Source organism: Athalia rosae, chromosome 3 (genome assembly GCF_917208135.1).
Source record: "Athalia rosae chromosome 3, iyAthRosa1.1, whole genome shotgun sequence".
Taxonomy (NCBI): Eukaryota; Metazoa; Arthropoda; class Insecta; order Hymenoptera; family Athaliidae; genus Athalia; species Athalia rosae.
Genome location: NC_064028.1, coordinates 16,960,138 through 16,983,566, shown reverse-complemented (window position 1 = coordinate 16,983,566; position 23,429 = coordinate 16,960,138). Strand labels below are relative to the sequence as shown.

The window sequence follows — 23,429 nt, the reverse complement described above, 5'->3', positions numbered from 1 at the left end:
GAGAGAAATTAGCCTTCGCCGGCGAGGATTTAGAAACGGGGGAAACCCTCGCGACTTATTTCACGCACACGTATGTACGTATAGACACGCGTGTACGTCCGCCGCTTCTCTTTTTCCGCTTCGACCTGTGCTACGTGCCTACAACGGCAACGGGAAGAACGTGAAACGCGCATAAATTTGAATAGGCCGCTCCGCGCTCCAGTTCTGGACCATTCGTAAACTGGGGTTGCCAAGGTTACGGCTCGCGTCACAACCACCCCATCGACTCCCTCCCCGTCAACCGCTGTCCGGAATATACCCCCCGCCTCTTTCCGAAACCCTCGGCTTTACCACCCCCTCGATCTACTCCCACGCTCTACACCCACGCGCCGTCCCTTCCCGCAGGATTCTGCCACGTAAAAAGTTGGTATATCTTTACCTACAATATACACATATGTATGTATATACGTGTGCCCGAAGTCATTTCATTTCACCAATGTTCGCGGATGTGTTGGTATTTGCGGCTTTTACTTCTTTCTTTGTCGCATCGGTTTGATTGATTTTCTTTTTTATTGTACTCGAAATAATTTCTACACGAGTATCAACATCATGTGGTACTCATGTATCAAATTTTTCGCGTACGAGAACGGTCCTCGGTCGTCGATTCATCCGAACTGTTTGTTGGTATTTTCATTTATATTCTCATTACGCTTTCGCGGCTGCTTATTTATAAGTTTCAGCGAGGTCCGTACGTTGCATTAGAGGGGAGGGGGGTGATTTTGATTATTGAAATAATCCGCGTTTAGTCGGCTGCGGGCATTTCGTCGGGTATATATAGTTATACATTTTGTATATACAAGTGTACGTACACGCGGATACATATGTATATATATATATATATTCATTGTACATAAGCACCTCGATTAAATTTCCAGAGAGCAGAGGTGCCCAACTGAACTTTAAATTTAATTATATCGTGTAAGGGGGTGCCCCGTAGCTGGAGAACATCGTATACTACTTCAGCGGCAAAATCCAAAGAGAACTTTTTCAATCGTTTGATATCAGCTCGCCCGGTATTATAAGAAGGTAATCTACGTGTGTACAAAGGTATTCCTCAGGGATGAAAATGCGAAGAGACGAAAAGAGAGAACAAGAAAGTTGAAGAGAAAAAACAAAAAACAAAAAAACACATAGGGTTTCTAAAAATAAAGAAACTCTCCGACGTATTAACGTCGGCGTAATACCGTACCGGCTTACACGTACACGTACGTACACGTACGTATATCGTATAGAAGGAGAACTGCGGGAATTTAATCTTCCTACGTAGGAACAAAGTCGGAAGATTTTGCACGTAAGAAGCGACACAAGAGGGAGAGCGAAGACGGTGACGTTTACCGCCGTGTACGGGCTGCACATCGTTCTCCGGTAAAACGGACGCAATGAAACTGGACAGAAATCTAAACATACGGCGACGGAATCCCCGCATAATATAAAGCAGCTATAGAGTCTTGTTTAAAAAGTATACGTCAAGCGGGAATATTGAATTGCGAGAAATGCTCGCACCGCCGCCGCCGCCGCCGCCGCTGCCGCCTTCGCCGTTGCTGCAGTATATTGCTTTGTTTTACGGTGATTTATTTCACACGTCGTAAAACGATATCGTCGCTTCGATCTACACCTAGAAATGAAAATAACCCCGCGAATTATATACCGACGCGATGCAAATGTTGCCAGGAGTCGACGCGTCACGTGGTGGGTATCTATATTGTATGAATAATAAAATGAAATCAATGGGAAAGTTGAAAAAAAAAAAAAGTAAAGAAAGGAGAGACCCGAGTTACCGTTCCTTTGCGAAGGTGGAAGGCGAAGACAGTGTTCGATGCCGATTATTACGAGAAATTTTGCGCTTGCGCGACCCTCGCATAATCTTAGAAGTGTTCGAGGGCTTGTTCAAGCCTCGCGAAGCCGGATGAAGTACGTCGGACGTAATCATTGTATTATACGATTGTTATGGAATTTTTCATCGATCGTCGGCTCAGTGTTTGGATATAGGCGACGATGCACCGCGACCCGATTTTCGTCGATCGGTGATTCCGGAAATTCTTCTCCCCGAAAAATGTTTCGGACTTAGATATATACCTAAAACGACTTCGACCCTCGTTTCTTCGTGTCCGTATTACGTACAGCGTGCAACCTTTCCATAACAGCACGAGTTACTCACCGAATCTGTCTGGCAGTTTTTCTTTCATCCGATTTTGGAGCTCGCGAAGGCAGCGTGAAAAGTATGCGACGATGGGATGCAGAGAGAGTGTGGAGATTAAGTTTGGAGAACAAGATTTTTCTCGTTGCCTTTGACAGATGAGTTCTACTTCACTTCCGAAGAGAAATCATTTATCACATGAACGTGTACTTACCCCGAGGGATGATGTTGCTGTAGAGTAAAAATGTATGCCGATCATGAGTGGGCATACCGGATACTCGAGAGTGTTTCAGAATTTCGAATACCATTTTTGACATCGTTGTTGTTTTTGTGTTCTGGTCTTTTTGATTTTGCGCGACCTATTTTTTATATTTCATTGAAACGAAAATTTTATGACCAGTGTCAAAGCAGAGCTTTTTCTGATTCTGAAAAAAAAAAAAAAAGTTCCGAACGAACATCGACACAGTAGCTGTTATTATACCTCCGAGACAAATGTATATCCGGACGTCAGGCGGTACTCGAGAGTTTCGCTTCTGTTTTCTCTCGCGCGGTGTTTTTTTCTTTTCTTTCTTTTTTCACAACCCTTTTTTTCACCGAGCAATCCTCTTCAGCGGCATTGTTTGGTGCACTCGGAAGCATACAACGTAGGAACGCGGGGGGAAGAGGACGAAAGAGCGAGGAGAGGGTTTTATACCTACTTTTATTGAGCTGCGCGGGGAGAAATTCGCGTCCTCGAAGCACCCAGATTTCGCTGGGTCTGGGTCCTGGCCTTGACCTATATTCCGTTGTTGACCCAAAATCGTATCCCGGATCATTCCGAACCGGGCGTTTTCACGTAATCAGTTGCAACTGACTGTGTACCGATCACTATTTTTCTAAAAGTCCATACCAATCGTGCTCTGTTATTCTTGGACACTAAAAAAAAAGAAAAAACAATTTCTTTGTTTCCGAAAAAGGAAAAAGATCGCCGACGATTACGATGACGGTGTGTTCTTGAATCGAGCCATAATTTGTCAAAAAAGTGAAAAAAAAAAAACAAAAAATTGGAAACCTTGATATCGATTAATGAGCGAGCTAATCAATCATTTGAAGGGGGCTGGTTTCTGGCATTAGCACCTCTCTCTGTAATAAATCGTGATAACGGGACACATGAGATCGATCGAAGCGGAACGAAAGGAGCACCGCAGCTTTGCGAGCCTCGAGGAGGGAAGATATTGGGGTAAATTTTGTCAATCGTAAAGCGAAAGAATTGGAAATATATATATTGCACGGTCGGTAGTATTGGGCGAAGGTAAATCTGTTATAAAATTGCTCAATTTTCGTACGTTATGTTCCGCCATCCCGCGCTTATTCCCGAGATCGTCGACGTGCTCGTAAAACCCTTGTTGTGACAAAGTGTGGAGATTCACTTCGGTATTCCAACGGTCGCGCGTATAACTGACGGATGCGCAATATCCAAAGAACGCGCTTCGACCGTTGACGTTCCCCCCGACGCTGCTTCTACTCCTCCAGCAAATTGTTCACGTTTTCGTACCACGTTCGTGTTCTCCGCGAGCTTCGCAAGCCTTTCAGTCGAGAGGGGAGACCGGGAACGCCGAGTGACGCGCGAATTCGCAACGAACCCAAGCCCTATCTTACATTCTCTTTTCAGATCTGTACCATATCACTGCGTTTGGAAAAGAAAAATCTCACGATTTTTCTTTTTTCACTTATTCAATCATCACGTTTGAATTACATTCATTCGACCAATCGATGCGTGCCTCGTACGCGACGCTGCACAAAATGGCCACTCCGAAAGGTACCCTGCAAATGGCCGCCGCACGAGCCTACCCTCCATATCAATCTTTTAACCGGAAAAATATGAATAGCTACCCGATGTGCTCCGACCGACGAGCTTGCGCCGCACAGACGGGCATGGAAATATGTCAAATGAAACGGAAAGTGCACGATATTTTGGAATTCATCGGCGCTGAAAAAGGAGGGCATTTTGAACGTCACGTGTAACAAGTCGGCCAAAAACAGAAAGTAGGTACACAGAGGTGTACGAATGTGCACGAGGTACACGTTTACGTATAGATACCTATACCTTTGTGTATTATATGGGTCCAAATATTGGGATCGGTATTACCAGCTACTGTGCCGTTTCAGCTTTTGCTTTCCGGGCACGTCGCCCACCCACTGGAATATTAATGATTTCGGTACCGTGCGCCCTCCGGGACGAAGGTAGCTGCAGGTCGGAACCCTGGATAGGTAGTCGGTTTACGCCGCTGACATTCGTTAACTCTCGCGATTCTTTAATTCTTTAACGGAAAAATCGCATTAGCAGGCCGGAGACCGGAGGCGCCCGATGTTTGCAACATTTTTCAGCCTATATATATATATATATATATATATATATACCAACGAAGTACATTATGGCAAACGCGATCCGGTAGGTACCTACCCGTAATGTAACGTCTCCGCACATAAATAAACTCGGTTGAATTTTTACTACGGGTAGGTATACATCTGTATTGATAAATCGGGTCCGACTTCTTCACTGCTCTGATCGTATAATACCTATATCGGTCCTGCCGTTGCCACCCGACGCACGAGACGATTTTTTGCTCTCTATACTCGTGTAAGGGGGTAGATCGTCGGACGATATATACATACATCTGCGAATTGCGTCGCGACGTTTCAACCGCGGCGAGAAAATGCCAAATCATACAACTACCTATACCGTAAACAACGTTACATAGGGATACGGTTCTCGTGTGAAATTATCGATGTAGATTAACCAAGTAATCGAAGTATGCCGTGTATTTTAATGGTATAATGTGCCCATTGATTATACCTTTCTTATTCGGTAAACGCAGCTGTACTCGCGTAATCACTTGAAATTCGTACACTTTTTGTTCCACGTATTCTTATTTTTTTCATTTTATTCATTTATTTTATTTTATTTTTTTTATACCTTTGCGCTATTATTCTTCGCCCGCCACTTATACCGACGCGAAATTATTATACGCGGCTCGTGTTTTGCAGAGTGATTAACAAGGTCGTTGTAATTTGTAAAAATGTTTCACCGGTGTTGTATAAGCGGAGTTTTACACACACACACACACCGATCTATTCTAGAATTTCATTTGAAAATAAGTTACGAGGCGCGGTGTATGTACTACGTACGTACGTACCTCCGATAGCAAAACTCCGTAACGAATCTGTACATATAGGTGGGCAATAGAAATGAACAATCGCATTCGTCGCTAATGTAAAATCTAACCAATCAATTATTCTGTATTAATATTACAGGTATATACGCATGAATATATTAGTTGGGTAAGATAATTTGATAGCTTTAGGATTCTCGGGGAAAACCGTGCATGCGGTATCGGGTATTATCCGTAGCCAAGCTGTATATGTATACGTATACGTATATATGGTTACGTGTAACTTTTGCAGATATTAATTAACAAGCATAAACTGAGATAATAATCATTAGCATTGCAAACTGTAGTCTGCTCTCGCCTATACCACATCGAATGATTCGATTCCACGTTACTAATTGTACCTAAATACGTATAGCCACGGCGCGGTAGCTTTTACCTGGACGAAATATTCACCGCGTATATACGATTCCGAATGCCGCATAGGAAGAGGGGAACGCAAAGAGCGAGGTGGCGAACTGTGCACCGATCGGGGTTGAAGGGAGATGGCGAAAGATAGGGAGAAATGAGAAAGAGTTACATCGGTAGGGAGTGCAGCGTTGGAGGGAGAATTAAGCCAGGCCATCCCTTGTTCGACCGTAATTGAATTTGCTTAAATTTGCTCCGACCGTGTTTCGAGCCTTTGTCCTACTGGTACTTTTCCGGTACATCGCGGTTGAATTTTATCGTCTGCGGCGCTACACTTCGCCTGATACAACGGACCGCGGGTACGCGAAACGCGCGCACCTTCGAGATTCCTCCACCTGAAATTAATCACCTCCAACTCGCAACTTCCGTTAAAAATTGTCTTCGTGCGATCGATTGATCAAGCGATTTTCAAGCAGGTATCTCGCCTGAAAATTCTCTCACACGTCCTAATTTTATCGACGATGGAAAAGGAATTAAAAAAAAAAAGAAACAAAATCAAAAAAACGAAATCAAGCCGGTCCCCGCGTGGATGATCGCCATTCTCTAGATGGCGAAGAACTTTGGCACTTATCGCGTTCTCGTCCTACTGCAGGGATGATCGATAATGGGGGACATCGGAACGCTGGGTGCAGTAATATTTGGACCGTTACCGCCGACAGGATGACGCAGGGACTTGGAAGTTGGGTGAAAATAAATAATTCACCACTTACTCGGCTGCGGGGGAAAGTTTCGGTGAGACGTAGCTGGTAGTGCCGGCGGTGGTGCACCAAAATTAATTTAGTACCTGCTAATATCGCTGGGCCGCACGACGCAAAGCTGCGATATATGTCGCCCGTGCAGACGGACGGTTCTTGTTACACTCGCAGCCATTACGGAGGCCGTTTTTTAATTTTTCTTTTTTAATTTTACTTTCGCCGTTTTCCCGCACTCATCTCGTTTTGATATACCTACACGCGTGTGTTCGTACAAATGGCCGGTACTCATTATTTTCAGGATATTCATAAATTAGAGTAGGTATACACGACGGAGGGAAGATTCAGCCGCATTTGCATCGCGGTAAATTCCATTTTTGGAGATCCTCGAAGCTTCTCGACATCATATAAATATTATATTTTATTATTTCGTTTTCACATCACCGTTTCGTTTCGTTATTTATTTTTCCCTCAAGACTTTTAATAAGACAACCTGTCAGTTCCAGAATTTCGCTTGGGTGCAGCACGTGGCTGATGGTGTGTTTTTTTTTTTTTTTATTTCTAGAATTTTATATAGATCGCGTCCGTGTACGTACGTGCCCCATTCTGTATTACACGTAATTCGTTTTCCGTTTGTAATGCGCTTTGCGTCGGTCGGAGCTCGATTTGATATTTTTCATTTCGATGATTCTAGATTAGGTATTACATCGGTGCCGGCAGCGACCTGGTTTTTCATTTTCTGAAAAACGTTTCAACGCGGGCGCTTCTAGAACATCCCTAGAACATCAAATGAGAGACGGCATTTGCGCGATGTGCCAAATACATATATATCATTTACATTTTTCTTCTCACGTTCGCAAAGGTATACATGTTAACACGCTCCGGGGGGATTGAATTTCGGAAATTTTCCTACAAGTGATGAAAAGTATAGCTGGTTACGAATTGCTTATTTACAAGGGAAAGATTTCGGGATTACGCATATGTATGGAGAATTGAAAATTCTTGTGCGAGGTATTACGAGAAAGAGGGGATAAACAAAGAGTCTGTTTGTTTTCCCGACTTCACCGCTGCAGCCTCAATGAAATCTATAGGTTCGTATATCGATTACGTCAGATATTCACGCCCACGTACCGCGGAAATTACGATTCAGCATCGCTTGCCTCATCCTCGCTTATATTGCAAACTGTACAACGTTCATACACTTCAAAAAGCTGTTCGACAAGAGAAATCGCGATCGGAATTGACGTAATGTAGTTCAAACTGGGAATATTGCCAATCCGGTTGCACTGGAACACTGCAAAAGTAAACCTCGTGCAACCGCAGAAAGTTGCACTTCGATATTTTGGTAGCATTGTCGCTAAGAAATTTTGCACATTCCGCCGCTCACCCTAAAAAGATGACAATTCTTCTTCGAGACAGGGTCGGTCACACGACCGATGGAAAATTATTCGCCGCATCCGCGGATGCAGGGGGTTGAAATACATATTTGTTGGTTAATTATGCGTCTGCAGGCGACGTCAGTTCGCGCGACTGACTCGTTCGCACAATGTTTGTCTTTACGATAATTGCGATGTTTGTGCGCAACGGTACGACAGATATGTACGTACGTACGTACGTACGTACGTTGGTACGCGGCAAAGATTGAGGGATTAATTAATTGGCCCGCGGCTTCGCCAAGACCGGTTGGAAAATTAGCGTGAATTTAGCAATTAACGGTTTATTCCGCACGAATTGAATTTCTTCTCTTATCCTCGGAAGACGTGCACGTGGATATAATATCGGAGTAGAAATTAATCGATCATCGGCTGATTACGATCTCATCTTAATCGGAGCGAAACAATTCATAATCTTTTTCGCTTAGCTGCAGACGAGCGTTTATACGTTTCCCCGCGGGCTATTCGCTCGTTGAAACGCTCGAACGTGCCGCTGGGTGTATTTTCGTCCGTCTCGCTCTCGCCCTCTACCGCTTCCCCTCGCTCTCCCTTCCGTGTGAACTTTGACCTTTGAATTTTGCGGGCGTGGTTTGGGACGGCTACCGGTCCTTCATAATTCTGTAATTACACATTCCGCGGAAAATCATATCGCCGCTTTTACACCGAAAGCTGATGCAACGACCCTTGTGTTTGAATCGCTCGGCGAACATAGGTATATACATATACCATATATATTCGTCATAAACCATTAATCGTAATTAGTACTAACAGAATTGCATTTCTAGAATTACAATTTAACAACTTCCCAGACTTATCCTCGACTAACGATAACCTATCTTCCTGCACCGGATTCATACATTACACGTATAATGAAATTTACGCTTCCACGGAATCTGTTCAAATTTCTGTTTGACATTGTTAAAAATTAGCTCAACTGGTTCGCACGATAAATCCGCAAGGCAGGAATATCAATGCAACATTCGTACGGATTCATCGACGATCCGGTTCGACGAGGGTGGGCGTCGAACCGGAGGCTAAACTTTTGATTGCAAAATTAGTTTGGAATTAAGCGAAATAATCTGTGTAAGACGAAGCTATGCCGCCGACGGTATTGGTACGAATCTACGCAATGATATATAACATGCATACGAGTGGCAACGGTGTTGGAAGTTTGAAATTACGTAGCTAAGGTTCTAAAGTTTCAAAGTAACCCGAGGCCGCGATTTATCTTCCGCGTGATTTTAGTTTACCCGAGGGAATCCGTAGATTCTTAGCCAAACTGAGGGAATCACGGGCCTAGACGCCCGCTCGGAGATGTTGATTAACAGGTGTGCAAAACCGCCATGCTGCAGAGGCAGTTAATGGAGAAATGGTATTGCACGAGAGATGATTCCCTCTCATCCTCTTGCAGGCACCGGGCGCCACCGCGCTGTATCGACCCATCCCATACCCCCCATCCCCCCCCCGTCATTCCCATTCTATTTCATCTCGACCGACCGACTGAACGACTGACAAAACGACCCTTGACATTTCCCACGTTGCACCTGCGGAGCAGGGCCCAGTTGTATACGTATATACATACATATACACGCGCACACATACACAACTTCGTATATTCCAGGACTCGTTTAAACGCCGGTGAAACTGATTGCCGTTCGGCGAACACTTTATTCCTACGGCGTAACGGTGTGACGATTTTCAGAGTGACGAAGAGACGAGAGTTCGACGAAGAACGGAGCTCGCGACTGCAACCGTTTACGGCATCGTTATAAACCAGGTGAAATTTTCACTCTTCTTTTTCACCCCCCCGTCAAATTTGATTTCGCATACGTACATATATGGATTCTGAGCAAAACGTGCTTACCTGTCCCCCTTTATTTTTTTTTTTTTCCAACTTTTGATTCTCAGGGTCGACATTCGTTTTTATTTCACTCCGATTTCGAGGTACATTGTTTATTAAATTTATGTGCCAGGGTACATAAGTACGTAAGTATATTTCTCACTCCCTCGGATTATAATAAATTTAAGCGTTGCTTCGCGTTCCGTAGAACTCGGTTGTAAATCTGAAATTAAACGCGACGAAAAACGATTTTGGAGTCAAGAGTGGCTCGGCTGACTGCGGCGTTTCGAGTCTTGGGGGCAGGACTCGGAGTCCGGAAGTGGATCGAAAAAATTCACGCGTTTTATCGCGAGAAATTCACGTTTACGTGTATCGCGCATTCAACGGACGCGAATCCGCGTGCAGCTAAAATTACGCACTATTCGTACCCGGTACGCGATGCACACGTTCACGCGCGTGCATAACATTTTGCGACCGAGCGAATGCCAAACACAGCTTATTTTATTCATGCGATTCAACACGCGGAGATCAGCATTAAAGTTGCGTCATGCGCGCAGTTCCCAATTTCCATATGCAAAATTACTTTGCAAAGTGTAACGTACCGTGGATGGTGGTAGTAGTAGTAGTAGATACATGGCTCACACGAGCTATAGTCTATATCTACCTACAACCGTGTCTTTGCCTCAACATTTGTACGTACTTGATTTCCGTTGCGGTATTTTTTTCAATTCGTTTTATCCTTGTTTTGTTTTGTTTTGTTTTGTTTTTTCTCGTGCGGCGAAAAAAAGGGACGAAGGAAGAAATGGTGATTTAGTGTAGTGACGAATGAATTTCTGAAGAATACATATCAATGTGTTTGGTACGCGTGAATTTCCTCGAGTGTGACGTAATTGGTGTGCATGGGCATACCTACGAGGGTGACCCTTAGAAGCGAACGTAACTACAGAGGAACAAATTTGTGTTGAACGTTATGTAGAAACACCTTGAAATTTTCACTCTGTAGCATAGAGAGAGAGAGTTTAGACCCGTCCCTAATTAACAGCGCGCAATTAATTAAAGCTTCCAAATTTAACGCGTAGGGGTATATAGAACGGCGCGTGTACACTGCAGGCGTGTATAAGCAAGTCGGGGTAGGTGTGTAACGAGTTTGTTGTGGGCGTATAATACACAGTGGGAAATCTCGTGTAAATATGAAAACCCGTTAAATTGAAAGCTCGACAAACGGATCATTTGATTAAAGTCCCCGGTAGCAGCAGCCTGCGACGAACTTCGCCGTCCGTCTCTTTCATCCCTAAAATCCATGAAAGGCGTTGATCAACCTTTTCAACCAAAAAACTGATATCCATCCCCCGGCTTGAAATACCCCTATCGCGTAAATATAGCTGCTCTACGCCCATCCGATCGCGGAAGTTGAATTCTTATTAGCCGTCACGCAGACGATCCTTTGACGGTCGTCTAGGTATATCATGGAATATTTTCGACGCGATGATCGCTTCGCCGATTATTATTATATACCTATTCAATTCCACGCGTGAAAAGCGTAGGTGCGGAAAAGGGTGGATGGGATTTTATACACCGGTAGCGGAAACTCGTCTACGGCGTATAAGAAAGGGAAAGAAAATAAATTTTCTCACCCAGTTTAACCTACTTCGTTCCCGCGGTTATACGTGTGGAGTCCACTTTTTCTCCTCGCTCTGCATCGAGCGATGTAATATAAATATAATGAATTTTCTTTCGCCGTGCGTAATGATCATCCGCGAACGTAATTTTTTTCAATCCGATTTCGAGTAGGTTGTATCCCTTTTTGACAAAAGATAATATACGTTGATAATTTTGTCGTCTGATATTTTATTCGGAGCTAGAGATATTTTTGGGGTGTTTTTTTTTTCCGTGAGAGGGGAAAAAAATTTATGAAGATGGCTTTTCGTTGGCGATAACCCTCGTCACGAGGAAGGAACCTACACACATCGCCATCTTCGCCTGTATAGTCAGGTGTTCAAAAAGCTCCGTGGAATATCGCGAGCGTTCCTGCCTAATGTGGTATTCATCTATTGCAATACGGGAACAGATCTATTCAGATACATGTGTATGGAATTGCGCAGCACTTAGGATACTCCCAAGTTTAATCATATGTTCGTACATGCCATAGCGTAGATGTTGCCCTGAGCCAAACCTCATGAAAATGAACTCGCCCTTCTCTTTGACCTTGGAAGTTTCCAAGAACTTGCATCTGTCTGATTCGCAGGCTATTCGCGGCCCACCTTATAGTATATACGTATGTATGTACAACGTACCGTACAACGTACAGCGAGGTTCTGGAGAACCGTATAGCTGGTAGTTACGACATAGTTTGCGTGTAACTGAATTTATTATAATTAATTCATCACTCGCAGGTGGTGAAAGACCCTACCGAGTTCTGAACACAGCTCTGCACGGGTTAGGTATGTACGTACGTACGTATATATATGTATAGCATAAGTACTGCGGAGTTCGCTTTGAAGCGGTTATGGTGTGCTTGGAATCCAGTAAATTTAAATTATTACGCTGGTATAACTTACACGTTATCATCCAGACGCTTTTAGTTCTCCTCTTTTGAAAGAATGGAGCTCTCTTTTCGCGACGTACGGAACGGTGGCAAAAAACCCGCGCCGCGTATCCCAGAATTCTCACCTTTCAACCATCCCAATTACGTCGGTTCGAACAGAAATTGGTTTTTTTGAAAATTCGATCATTCGATTTATTTGAATTTTCGAACCAACTTTAATTCGAACTTGTCATGCAAATTCCGTATCCTTTCATCTCTTTCAACTCCTGAAGAATACGACTTCGCGACGCTTCTGCGTCGCTAGGTGTGTAGAAATAAAATTCCCCTTCTCTTCCGAATTTTTTGGAGTAGGTGTGTACTGGTGAAGAAGACTTGAGGTGAGAAAATTTATGAATATACCTGCACGCGAAACGTCAAAGTTGCTCATAGTTGCGGTCCCGGATTGAATTAAACTTGGTAGAATTTAGCTTGAAATTTTCGTAAGACTTTTTCACTTCCAGTCCTTTATTTGCTATTCGCATTAATCTTGACGTCCGAGTTTCGCGCATGTTGGACGCGACGGCCTACTGCAGCTTCGTTAAAGTTTTAGCGTTTTGTTATTTTATTAGGTAACGCAAGCTAATTCTAACGAATAACGTTGCATACGCGATCGGTGCACTCAGATCGAAATACTACGTTACCGTAAAAAAGTAAAGACTTCCGATTTTGACATCAACGGTTCCTTACAGTCATCGACGTCGCGTCCGTTCTTCCTCCGAATTTCTCACCGCCAGCTAAAATGGTTTAAAGTAATTTATACGGCGTGCGATAAATATTTATTCGTACATACTATACATAGTTATAAAGTACACGAGATGAAAACGGTCGTCTAAATTTGGACGTACCGATGGAGCAATTCTTTAGGAGCGCAAAGAAGAAGAAAAAATGTTGACAGCGGATCGCTTACATTTTACATTCGAGACGCCCGATCGCGATAACGATCGTCGCAGTGTTTTCGATTTTTATTAGCTGTCCGCATGAAACGATCATTTCGCAAAACGATCCAATGTCCGCAGTTTACAGCCAGGAGGTTTACGGGTGAGAAGTTACCGTATCATCTACGGCATCGTTCCTGCCAAGGGCGAAAGCTAGGTCAGGGAAAAACAAGGTGGTATACCCGGCTCGCTGGCTCGGAGGGGGAATACTGATACAGCGATTTCCGGAGATTCTTTTTGGCTCGCTCCATTTCCGTTATCCAAAAACAAAAGGAGACGGAAAAAATCCTTTCTATCAGCGGGCTACCATCGCCAGCCAAAATCCGGGACTCGCGCTAGCTACATCTATAATATCTGAGACGGTATTGTGGGGAAAAAAGAATGCTCGTGTTTCTCGAGGCATTCGAAAGTTCGTCCTGTTCCCTTCAGCCCTTGAGATTTATTACAATTCAAAGCGGTAAATTTTTTCAGACGTTCCTTCATTCGAATTGATGCAAAATTCTCGAAGCTGTTCTCGGCGCGACTTCCGACGAGAAATCCGGATTTCAAGTGGAGCGAAAATTTGTATCGTTTATTTTTTGTTTTTTTTTCGTTTTTTTGTTTCACCGGAAGATCCCGCGATGCACTGACACGCGTTCGAGAAGCGTCGTGAATGCGATGATCTCTTTTTCGAAACGAAACGAGGAACACCCTTCTCCATCGAGAATTCTACAACGGTCGCGAGTTTTTACATCGAGAATCGTTCGTTTTTGCAATTAAAATCCCCGAGTACACGGTCGTTACACCCCTTTTTCGAACGTACTCGCGGTGGTTCGCGTAGCGGTTTGAAACTGGCATTTTAACCACTTATCCAAAAAAAAAACAAACAAACAAACAACTAATTTGATACGGGGGTGACCCCTGCGAATCCCCGGAACGTTCCATGGGTCGACAAAAAGCTATATATATATATATATATACTACGTCTTCGCGAAATCAGGCGTTTCATTCGTCATCCGTGCAAGAATAGCACCGTATTACTTCACTCCATTTCTTCCCACCCCGAACGACGGTTGAAATAACAACGTGGGTAACTTTCGACTATTATACACCTCAGTGTTTATCGCTGTTGCTACAACTACTTATCCTAAACTCTATTCTCCGCTCTCGCCCCGTATCTCCGTGGCGATTTTAATCTCGCGTACGAAGCAGCGGCGATGTTTAACGGCCAGTCTTTTCATCGATTGAAAGCTCGGGCGAAAAAGTGCCTTCGCCATCTCCATTTTTTTTCGCTGGCGTCGTCTTCGAAGCACCGCGTCTCTTGCAGTTTTCTTTTTTCGGAGCGCGGCTACTTTTTTTTTTTCTCTCTCTCTCCTTCTCACTCGCTCTCTCCGTCTCTAATTGAGTTTCTACCTCGGAATTGGTATCCTTAAGCGAGTACTTCAAGAGTTGTTTTTCGAAAGCAGCCAAAAGCTACTGCCGAATGTCGCTGGTGTGCCAAGAGCTGTTTCCCCGCCGACCCAGAGACCCACCGACCCTTCTACTTCCACCTCGTAATATTGATCCCAACGTACACGTGAATTGGACGGTGCTCGTACAGCTCCCAGCTCCGGCTTTCTGCTTCTGCTTTTGCTCTGCCGCTGGAATCCTGCAGACTTCGAGCGAACGCGACAGACATCTCGCTGTCTGCGTACAACTAGCCGACCTATTCCGTGTAGGATGAATTTCATGCGAACCCAAGCTCCCGCGGGACCACCGAAAACGGTAGGACCCGCAATTTGTCAAGACCTTTTTCTTTCGCCCGAGATAAATTTCATTCTTACATTTCAAACGGTTACACCCGCACACCGTCCTACGTTCGGACCTCGTACGCGATTTACAGGGTGTCCGAAATGTCCCGGACGTATACGATGCAGTGTGAAACACAAGAGAACCACATCTCGCACGCAACCATTTTCATCCATTGTCAACAATGGGGCGACTATGACGCGAATATTCAACTTATCTCCCGTGAGATTTGTGGTCTTCCGTGCTGTGGACGTGGCAAAAAATGAAGTGACAAAGTGATTTTCATTATCTTTTCTTCCAGCCAATTTTCCACACCCGGTCGGACATTGACATCAGGCGGCTATGATGGAAAAGCGATGGCAACGGGGCGTTGGATGTGAGGTGCGTATGAATCGTGAATGTAAATTGGAGTCCGCCGGTTCGTTGCGGAGAGTATGGTTCCGGTAACAGAATCCGCTATGGCTTTGGTTTACCGGTAATTCAACGTATTAAGGCAATTGCATTTCTCCGGAGGTATTGCGCACGGTGCAGTATCGCGTCAACGCGGACGTTTCCGCAACGGGAATATCAATGAAGACGAACCGTTCCCGTCGTTCAACTACCGGTGGGAGTAAGGCCCGTGTCGCACTTCGTCCTCGTCTTCGTTCACCCGATACGAAGAATTTCGCAAAGAGAAAAAGCGTGGAGAGAGGATCCGAAGCTCGTTGTAGCCTCACTCCCCCCTTTTTCATTCCTCAACTCTTTCTTCGCCTTCATTTTGCCGTTCGAGCCCCCTTCGCCCTCGCTCTATCTACCCGGCATCGTTTCCACAAAATTACCCTTACACCGCGCGACCAATTGTCTTCGTGCTTTTGTCAAGGGCGTAGATGGGTACGCGACTCCGCTGCGAACGCTTTCCCCCTCCAAATTGCTTTACTATGGTTCCTATCTGATCGACCAATTCCGCGATCTCTCTATTCGCTTTATTTTTCCTCAGACAGCGTTTGCATATCCAAAGTTCGAATTAGATGGCGATGAATTGTTTGAAAATTTTTCTTTCATCTGAAATACCGTTCAACGTACACACGTTCGATATATCTGTGGTTCAACTGTCAGCTTCAGGACTTCCCGATCAAAAAAAATATTTTCGATGCTTCCGAGAGCGACGATGTCTTTATTCCCCGCTTCTCCATCGGTTTGTACGAGTTAATTTGATTGCGATGACGCGGTAACGGACAGCAAAATTGAACAATTATTTCATTCCTTTGGACTCGTTTTATTGGGTACATTTAAATATACATACATATATATGTAACTGGTTATATGCAGAGTTTACAGAATACGAAACTGACCCGGTTCCAAGACCCGGTCGCCATGGTAACACCCGGGGTCGCAAACGGAGTAAGAGGGGGGGTGTGCTCTCCCTCATATTGTGTCTGGGTTTAGTGAAATTTTCTATTTAAAGATAAAATCACTCCTCTGCAACCATCTCCCGTGATCGTCTCAATCCGTTCGGAATCATCCGCGCTGGCGTGATTCACTTTTGCGGCTGGCCAGGTGCGTATTATATCCACCGTTAAAATCGCTTAGACGCGGTAGATTTGATCGCGGACAATTGAAATTTTGGCAATTCAGATCTGACCTCGGTCGCGGGCACACAAAGCGTCGTTAATACGTCAACGGTGGTTGATCTTGGCCCGTAATTCTCTACGCCACGCCAAACGTATCTCGATATAGAATTACGTAAATTGTTATAAGATAGAAAGATTTGCGAGAAACAGCTGTTAGATTTTCTAGCTTTCTACGATATATCTACGAAAAATAATGTTCGCTTATTTAAATTTCGCACGGTCGAAAGGACCGCCCGACAGACCGATGATGCGTTCACCGCTCGCACGCGTGTGATGGTATAATTTTTCTTTTGTTATCACCCTAAATTTAACTCGTATAGTTTATTCGCAATTTTTCATCAGAATTTAAAACTTTTTAATACCCATCATCGCTTTATGGTTGTAATTATAATACACAGCTCTCTCTCTCTGAAATTATACCTGAAATATAGAACATGAGGATACTTACGCCGCGAGAGCGGCGTGCAAAATAAATTTTAACGACCCGTGGAGTGCTGGGTTGAAGCTAATTTTTTTCCCTTCCTTCGACCGCCCTCTTTTCTCGGTTTTTTCCATTTTTGCGCGGGATTAAAAATTCCCGAAAGCGCGAACGAAGTCGGGAAACTCCCTGAAAACGACGATGCGTGCCGACGATCGCGTCACGCCATCGCACTCCGTTCACACCTATTTCTCATCCGAGCGATTAGACTTATGGATTTTATCCCGTATCCCTTCGCCCCCGATATTTTCCATAATAAATTTCTCTTACCAGCCACCGCTGTGCCCGATTACCGGGGAGGTACAGAAGAGACTGAACAGAAAAAAAAAATAAAAAATAATAAAAAAAAAAAAAAAACGGAGAGGGAAATCGAACCCGGTAAAAATCATACCCGTACGCGTAACGCCGTCTTGTGCGCGATCGGGCGTGGAAATGGCGTGAAAATTTTCCCAGGTTCCGATTCCAACGTAGGTCCGCTGGATGTCGGTGTTCATTTTTACGGCGACATATCACCCGACAGACCGTGCTAGGAGCACTTTGTGAAACGAAACGTTAGTCGTGCCCTGTAAATCATTCAAACCGAGCGTAAATTAACCTTTTAATGAATAGGTGCAGGGTAGAATCTTTCTATCGTGAGGGATTTAGCAGCCGTAGGCGAAAGATCGATTTTGTTTTGACTAGACATTGTGAAAGTAATTACGCAGACGCCAAGGTCGCAGTGCTCTTTCACCACCGCAAAAATTATCATCGCCCTTAACTCCCGAACGCGCCGATGAAGGATTCACCATCGGGGAATCATTGACAATTTGAAAAATCAAAGGAAAACGGAAAAATTCTCCGAGTGAAGTGAATTTCGGTCGCTTATCCGGTGTATTCCGAGTGTACCACTCAGACCTACATGTTATCGAATCGATGATCGCGATACGTTGGTCGCGATCGTTGAATGGAAATACAGACGAGATTCAGCTACTTGCTGTCTCTGCGGGCGTTACCGAAGACGTTGAAAGGGTTTTCGGACCACTGCGGGTCCGACCAGTGCGCGCCCGTTTATCTGTACAATTACGTATAGAGGTCCCTTTGTCGCTTTTCGACGTCAGTGGCGAGACGAGGCGAGTAAGACAGCGGGGGAAAACCGAATGGATGAGGAGATTTTCGGACGACCCGGCGGCTCGATCATATCCTCTCGTCGTTCGAGATCGGCGAAATGTCGGAATAAAGCGCCGAGGTTCAATTTTCGTGGAAAACTATACGTACGCCTGGAGTTACTCGGGGTGTCTGAATTGCTCTAATTGGTAGAGGGATCGGTATATCTACGTGTGATTTATTTATTTTTTTTTTCATCACATTTTCCTCCGCTCTCATCTCCCGATTGAATGGAGAAAACGTTTCTCCTTCAACTGTAGGTGGGTATATAGGCGCCTCGGAAACTCGACGGCTTTTATTCGACGTGTTTTCTATTCAACAAATATTGATCTACCCGTCAACCGGCGGGGTTTTCCTAGACGACCGAATGAACGGCGGAAAGTCATTCTTCATTTTTCCGCACGGCCCTTTATCCGGCGGTGTGACGACGTTCCGCAAATTGCGAAACTTCAAACAGCTAATTGATCGTCGATGTGATTAACGTTTTTTCACGACCGACTCCTGCACTTGGTTTCTAGGGTATTTGAAAAATAATTTCAAAAACTCACGCCCCAAATCCAGCTACTTTTCGTTTATCTATATTGTTTTTTTTTTTCCCGCTCGCGTCAGCTCGCGATGAAATATTTACGAAATTGTTCGCCGTTTATTTGATACGTTTAATTTGCAAAGGCTTCGCGAGTTATTATCGCGAGGGTTCGGCCACCCTCGACGTCGCGCAGTTACGTCGAACAATTTTGAAACGTAGTAGGCGCTTGACGTCAGCACGTGTCGTACTCCCGGGGGAGAAGCTCGCCCTCTTTCAGAATCAGAACTATGCGTCGTTAACGCGATTATTGTTCGCCCAAGCTATATATCTCAAACCACCTCCCTCCGGTTCCCCTCGCCGTTTTTCCTCCACACTCCGCGTTATTTGCCCCTCCTTGTGTACACCTCCCTGCGTTTGAGGCACCCTTTATTACCACCCTTATTTGCCGACTGTCCCGTTCGTAGACAGGTAGAATTTCCGAGAAACGAGGAGAGACAGTCAGACAAAATGGCGGGAAAAGCTCCGGGTTCGTCATTTGTTTTCCAATATTTTTTTTTCATCAAACTTATAATTAGCAACATTATGCGAATGACCCGAGAGTCGTTTTCATTCGTATCTTCGCGAGGTTGCGACTAAACGCAAATTTGATTAATGATTTATTAAAGCCGACCGAAACTTTTTTCACGCCAACAAAGAATCCTGGTAAAAAATTTTAATGACGCTTTTTTCAGCACGTGTTCGTTTTTTTTCTTTTTTTTTTTTCTCTCGCAACCGAAGGTGATAAATTCTGCGGTTGAATCTCGCGTGGGGTGGGAGGGCAGATCCTCGGCGAATATGGTCCCTCACCCCTCCCCGTCAATGTCGCATACTTAGCTTTTCTTGTCATCCGATTTGCATCCGAGAATCACCTCGGCGTAGCCTTAATCACTTTATTAGACGACGTAACGCAATCCCAGCATACAATTTGCATATACCTTTGGGTTTTTTTCAAACGCTGAAATAACTACCTCGGTTCAACGTGATTCTCCTACCGTTTTGCATATTCAAATTTTATCGGAATCATTTTAACGTGCTCCGCAAATCCCCGGGGTGAAATTCAGCTTTTGTTCGCTAAAATTTTCGCTCGTATGCATCGGGACGAAAAAATACTCCCAGTTAAATTTATTCTAGTTCCCGCGGTGAAATATTTAGTCTCGCAGTTTCACCCGATCAATAAAACTAAACTGAAGTCAGTCGGCGTTGAAAGAAATAATAGCCCGAAAATTTACAGTGGTAACAAAAAGATTCTTATAAAAAAAAGTCACCCTCCAAATTTGCAGCTCGGAAATAGATTTTTGATATCGGCAGATAGACGATACGTCGCGAGCTCGATGAAAAAAACCAGCGTAGAAACACCGGCTCCTAATGCCAGAACGGCAAACATACCTTCGCAATGTTTTAACGTCAATATCGTAACCTCGTGTTCTTCACCTTTTTTGTTGAATTGCTTTTTCAGAACATCGGTAACCCATTTACCGTAGAGTCCAGCTTCCAGGAGTCCTTGGATGTGTTGATTAAATTTATCGAGCAACGGAAACCCGTACTTCGTAACGTAAACGTCCCAGTGGCGACTGAGGTACTCCTTAACGGGATGAATCATAATAGCGTTATTCTTTTTGTAAAAATTCGACAGCAAATGAACAACGTATTCGTCGGAAGCGCAGGAGACATTGAACGATCGCAAAAGTTGTCGGGTGCAATCGTCGAGCACTAAATGTTTGACGGCTCTTTTGGCCAGATTTTTCAACGCCGGTACTTCGGAATTATTCAACACCTCCATCATGTTGTCACCGACTATCAGGGGTAATTTACTTTCGTAAAGTTCCTCGAGAGTGTTCAGATCCTTGTAGTACTGGGGGGCTAGTAGTTCTTTCGTCAGAGTAGCCTGGTAAACGGTGGCCATCAGGTATGCCCACCAGATACAAGATATGCAAAATACTCGGTTGAACGTACGGTCGAATATTTTCCCGAACGTGTGATGCAGCAAGAGGTTCAGTAATTTCATGACCTTGTTGTCCTCGCCCATCAGAGCGAAGCAGATCAGCAAAAATCCCACGACCGACAACTCGGCGATCCAGATTTCCTCCGGGTACGGTTGGAGCATACGAACCAGCATGGGCATCACGCGGGCCTTCGGAACGAGAACTAGTTGCGTGGTCTGCAAAGTCGGATACGTAAATTCCACGTTTCTTCCCATCGTGGTTTCCATGTACTGAGCGCTCAGCACTATGACCGAACGATTTATGAGGACGTCTCCGATCATCCCGACCTTCTCGCCGTTCGAAAGTGTCACGGTGTAGCTGGGAGCGAATACTTTGGCCGTTTTCAGGGCCACGCTGAAGTTGAGTTTCTTCGACAAAGCGGCGAGGACCTCGATATCGGCACCCTCCCTCGGAGTGCTGAAGTTCATAAGAATCGATTTTGGGAAATGGAAGAAAACGGAGATCGGTATCGTTTCGTTGTAGAGATCGGTCAGTTTGTCGGGGAACACGTCATCCCCGGGATTCAATCGCTTCAAAATTCCACGAGAACCGGCCGGCGACTCTCTCGGAACGAACGGATTGTAGATAAAATTCTCGCTGGAGGATTCTCTATTTTCACTTTGAACGGTAAGAGCCACGTTCAACAAGTCTCGTTTCCAGAAATAGGAAAGAATTTCCAAAGCAGTTCGTTCGACGATTTTTCCAACGCAAACGATCACCCGAGCTCTGGGGTTCCAGCGATTGCCGAAGAACGATCCGAGATAGTCGAGATCGATGGCGTCTCCGTTTTTGTAGACGAGTATCAAATTTTTTACTTTGGGACGGAATCCCGTCGTCCGAACGCATCTGCTCCCAGCCGTCGAACAGCCACCGACCACCACGGTAGCTTCTTTCGCGCAATCCCGAAGAATGAGATTTGCCAGCCTGGAGTCAGCCTGAAATACGATATACAGAAAAGAAAAGGTATAGGAAATTTTAATCAAGAAAATTCGGGCAATATCACATTGGCGCGAGAGAGTTATGCGAGATGAGATATAAAAATACCTCGTCGCCAATAAAGACGTCGATTTGAATATCTGAATAATTTTTCCGTTGAAAATAATTCGCGAAATTCTTCCGCGGTCGAAAAATTGTGGGAATCTCGAAGGTGGCGTAGACACTTTTTCCCCGTACGTCGAGATCGTCCGCGACATCGAAAGCCGAAACCGAAGGACTGGAGACGTGCAGAAACGTGAAAAAGTGTACAACCTTCCAGGGATACATTTCTGGAGGTAATGGCGATGGGTTTCCGTAGGTCATCGCTTATGTAGCACCGGATCTAACGGACCTCTAATTCGCAACCCGTGGATTTCCACGGCGTTGTAATTGATGAGTCGCATCAACGTCGCAACGATAGAGATTTGACGCGAACGTCGATCGTATCTTGGCGAAATCGAGGGCGGCAATAAATCTTGTTGTTAAGTTACACGGTGACTTATACGTCGCGCTTTATATTCCGCTGAGAATTCCCATTTCTCGCTCTCTCTCTCTCCCTCTCTCTCCTTTTAGGAGCGTAATAGAAACCCAATAATAGCCACGCTGCACCGCGGCGTTAATCACCAAACTCCAGATCCGCAAGTACACGAAAGCGCCCCGCTTAACACCCCAGATTATACCGGTGGGGACGCCTTCCAGATGCAAGCTCAAATATTACGATCTATGCTGCGGAACTGATCCGATATAAGCTTCGTCCTAATCGCACTCGACCCAGAACAGTTGAACCCGCGCTATATCTGGCGTGTGTAGCTGACCAGTAGCGGCTGTCCACCGGTCCTAGGTAAATATGTAAATTTGCCGATTTCACCTGGGTCAGGTGCAAACAGAGAGAAACGCGTCGATTAGATCGGGAGCGTTCGCGATAGTGTTTGAAAAAGCGAAATCCGAGCTAGGTTTTTTCGTTCGAGCAAAAAATGAGCGTTTCGCGATGCTTGACGATGACGCGCCGTGATATATCGGTTAACTGCAGGTGCGGAACAACGAGTACTCCGCACACCCGAAACTGCACGAATAATCCGCACATCTCTGTTGTTGATGAGTTGTTCGCGTAATCCCGCGACTCGTAGGTACTAATGATATTTATGATCCTGGGAAATATGTCACGTGGTCGACCCCTAAAGTCACCCCCAAAATTAATCGTCATAAGTTATGACCGCGCCGGGTTCGCGTTATGCAAATCGCTTCGTTCGTACGGTTATAATAAATCGCTAGCAATCGCCGTGTGTCTATATACACACTGTATTATAATCAACATTTATATATACCTATATACCTATATATGTATACATCGGATGCGAACCTGCAGTGTAACCGCGTGCTACGCACCCACCCCGAGCCGTTCGGGATTCGACGAGTTTTCGTAAAAAATAATTTCACGGCTATTTATATTTTGATTTCGAACCGCCGCGCCTCCACCTCCGACTCCGCGTTGCAAATTACCTTTGCGAATTCGTCGGATTGAAACTGCACGGTGTGCAGTATACGCCGCCCGGAGAAATAAAATTGCAATATTGTCGGAGTGATTGCCGGGCACGGGGGGCTCTCCGGTTATGCCGTATACAATGGAGAAAA

The 23,429-nt window shown here is 44.8% G+C and overlaps 1 protein-coding gene across 1 annotated transcript; it reads right to left on the bottom strand.

Annotated features, from left to right (window-relative positions):
* Nucleotides 1-16,341: 16,341 nt before the first annotated feature.
* LOC105683354 lies at nt 16,342-22,121 on the bottom strand. The gene is made up of 3 exons (XM_048652136.1): nt 22,071-22,121; nt 20,272-21,757; nt 16,342-17,695 (listed from the first exon to the last, which is right to left on the bottom strand). The coding sequence occupies exons 1-3, from the start codon at nt 22,119-22,121 to the stop codon at nt 17,685-17,687; spliced, it is 1,548 nt and encodes a 515-aa protein (XP_048508093.1). The 3' UTR covers nt 16,342-17,684.
* Nucleotides 22,122-23,429: the final 1,308 nt, after the last annotated feature.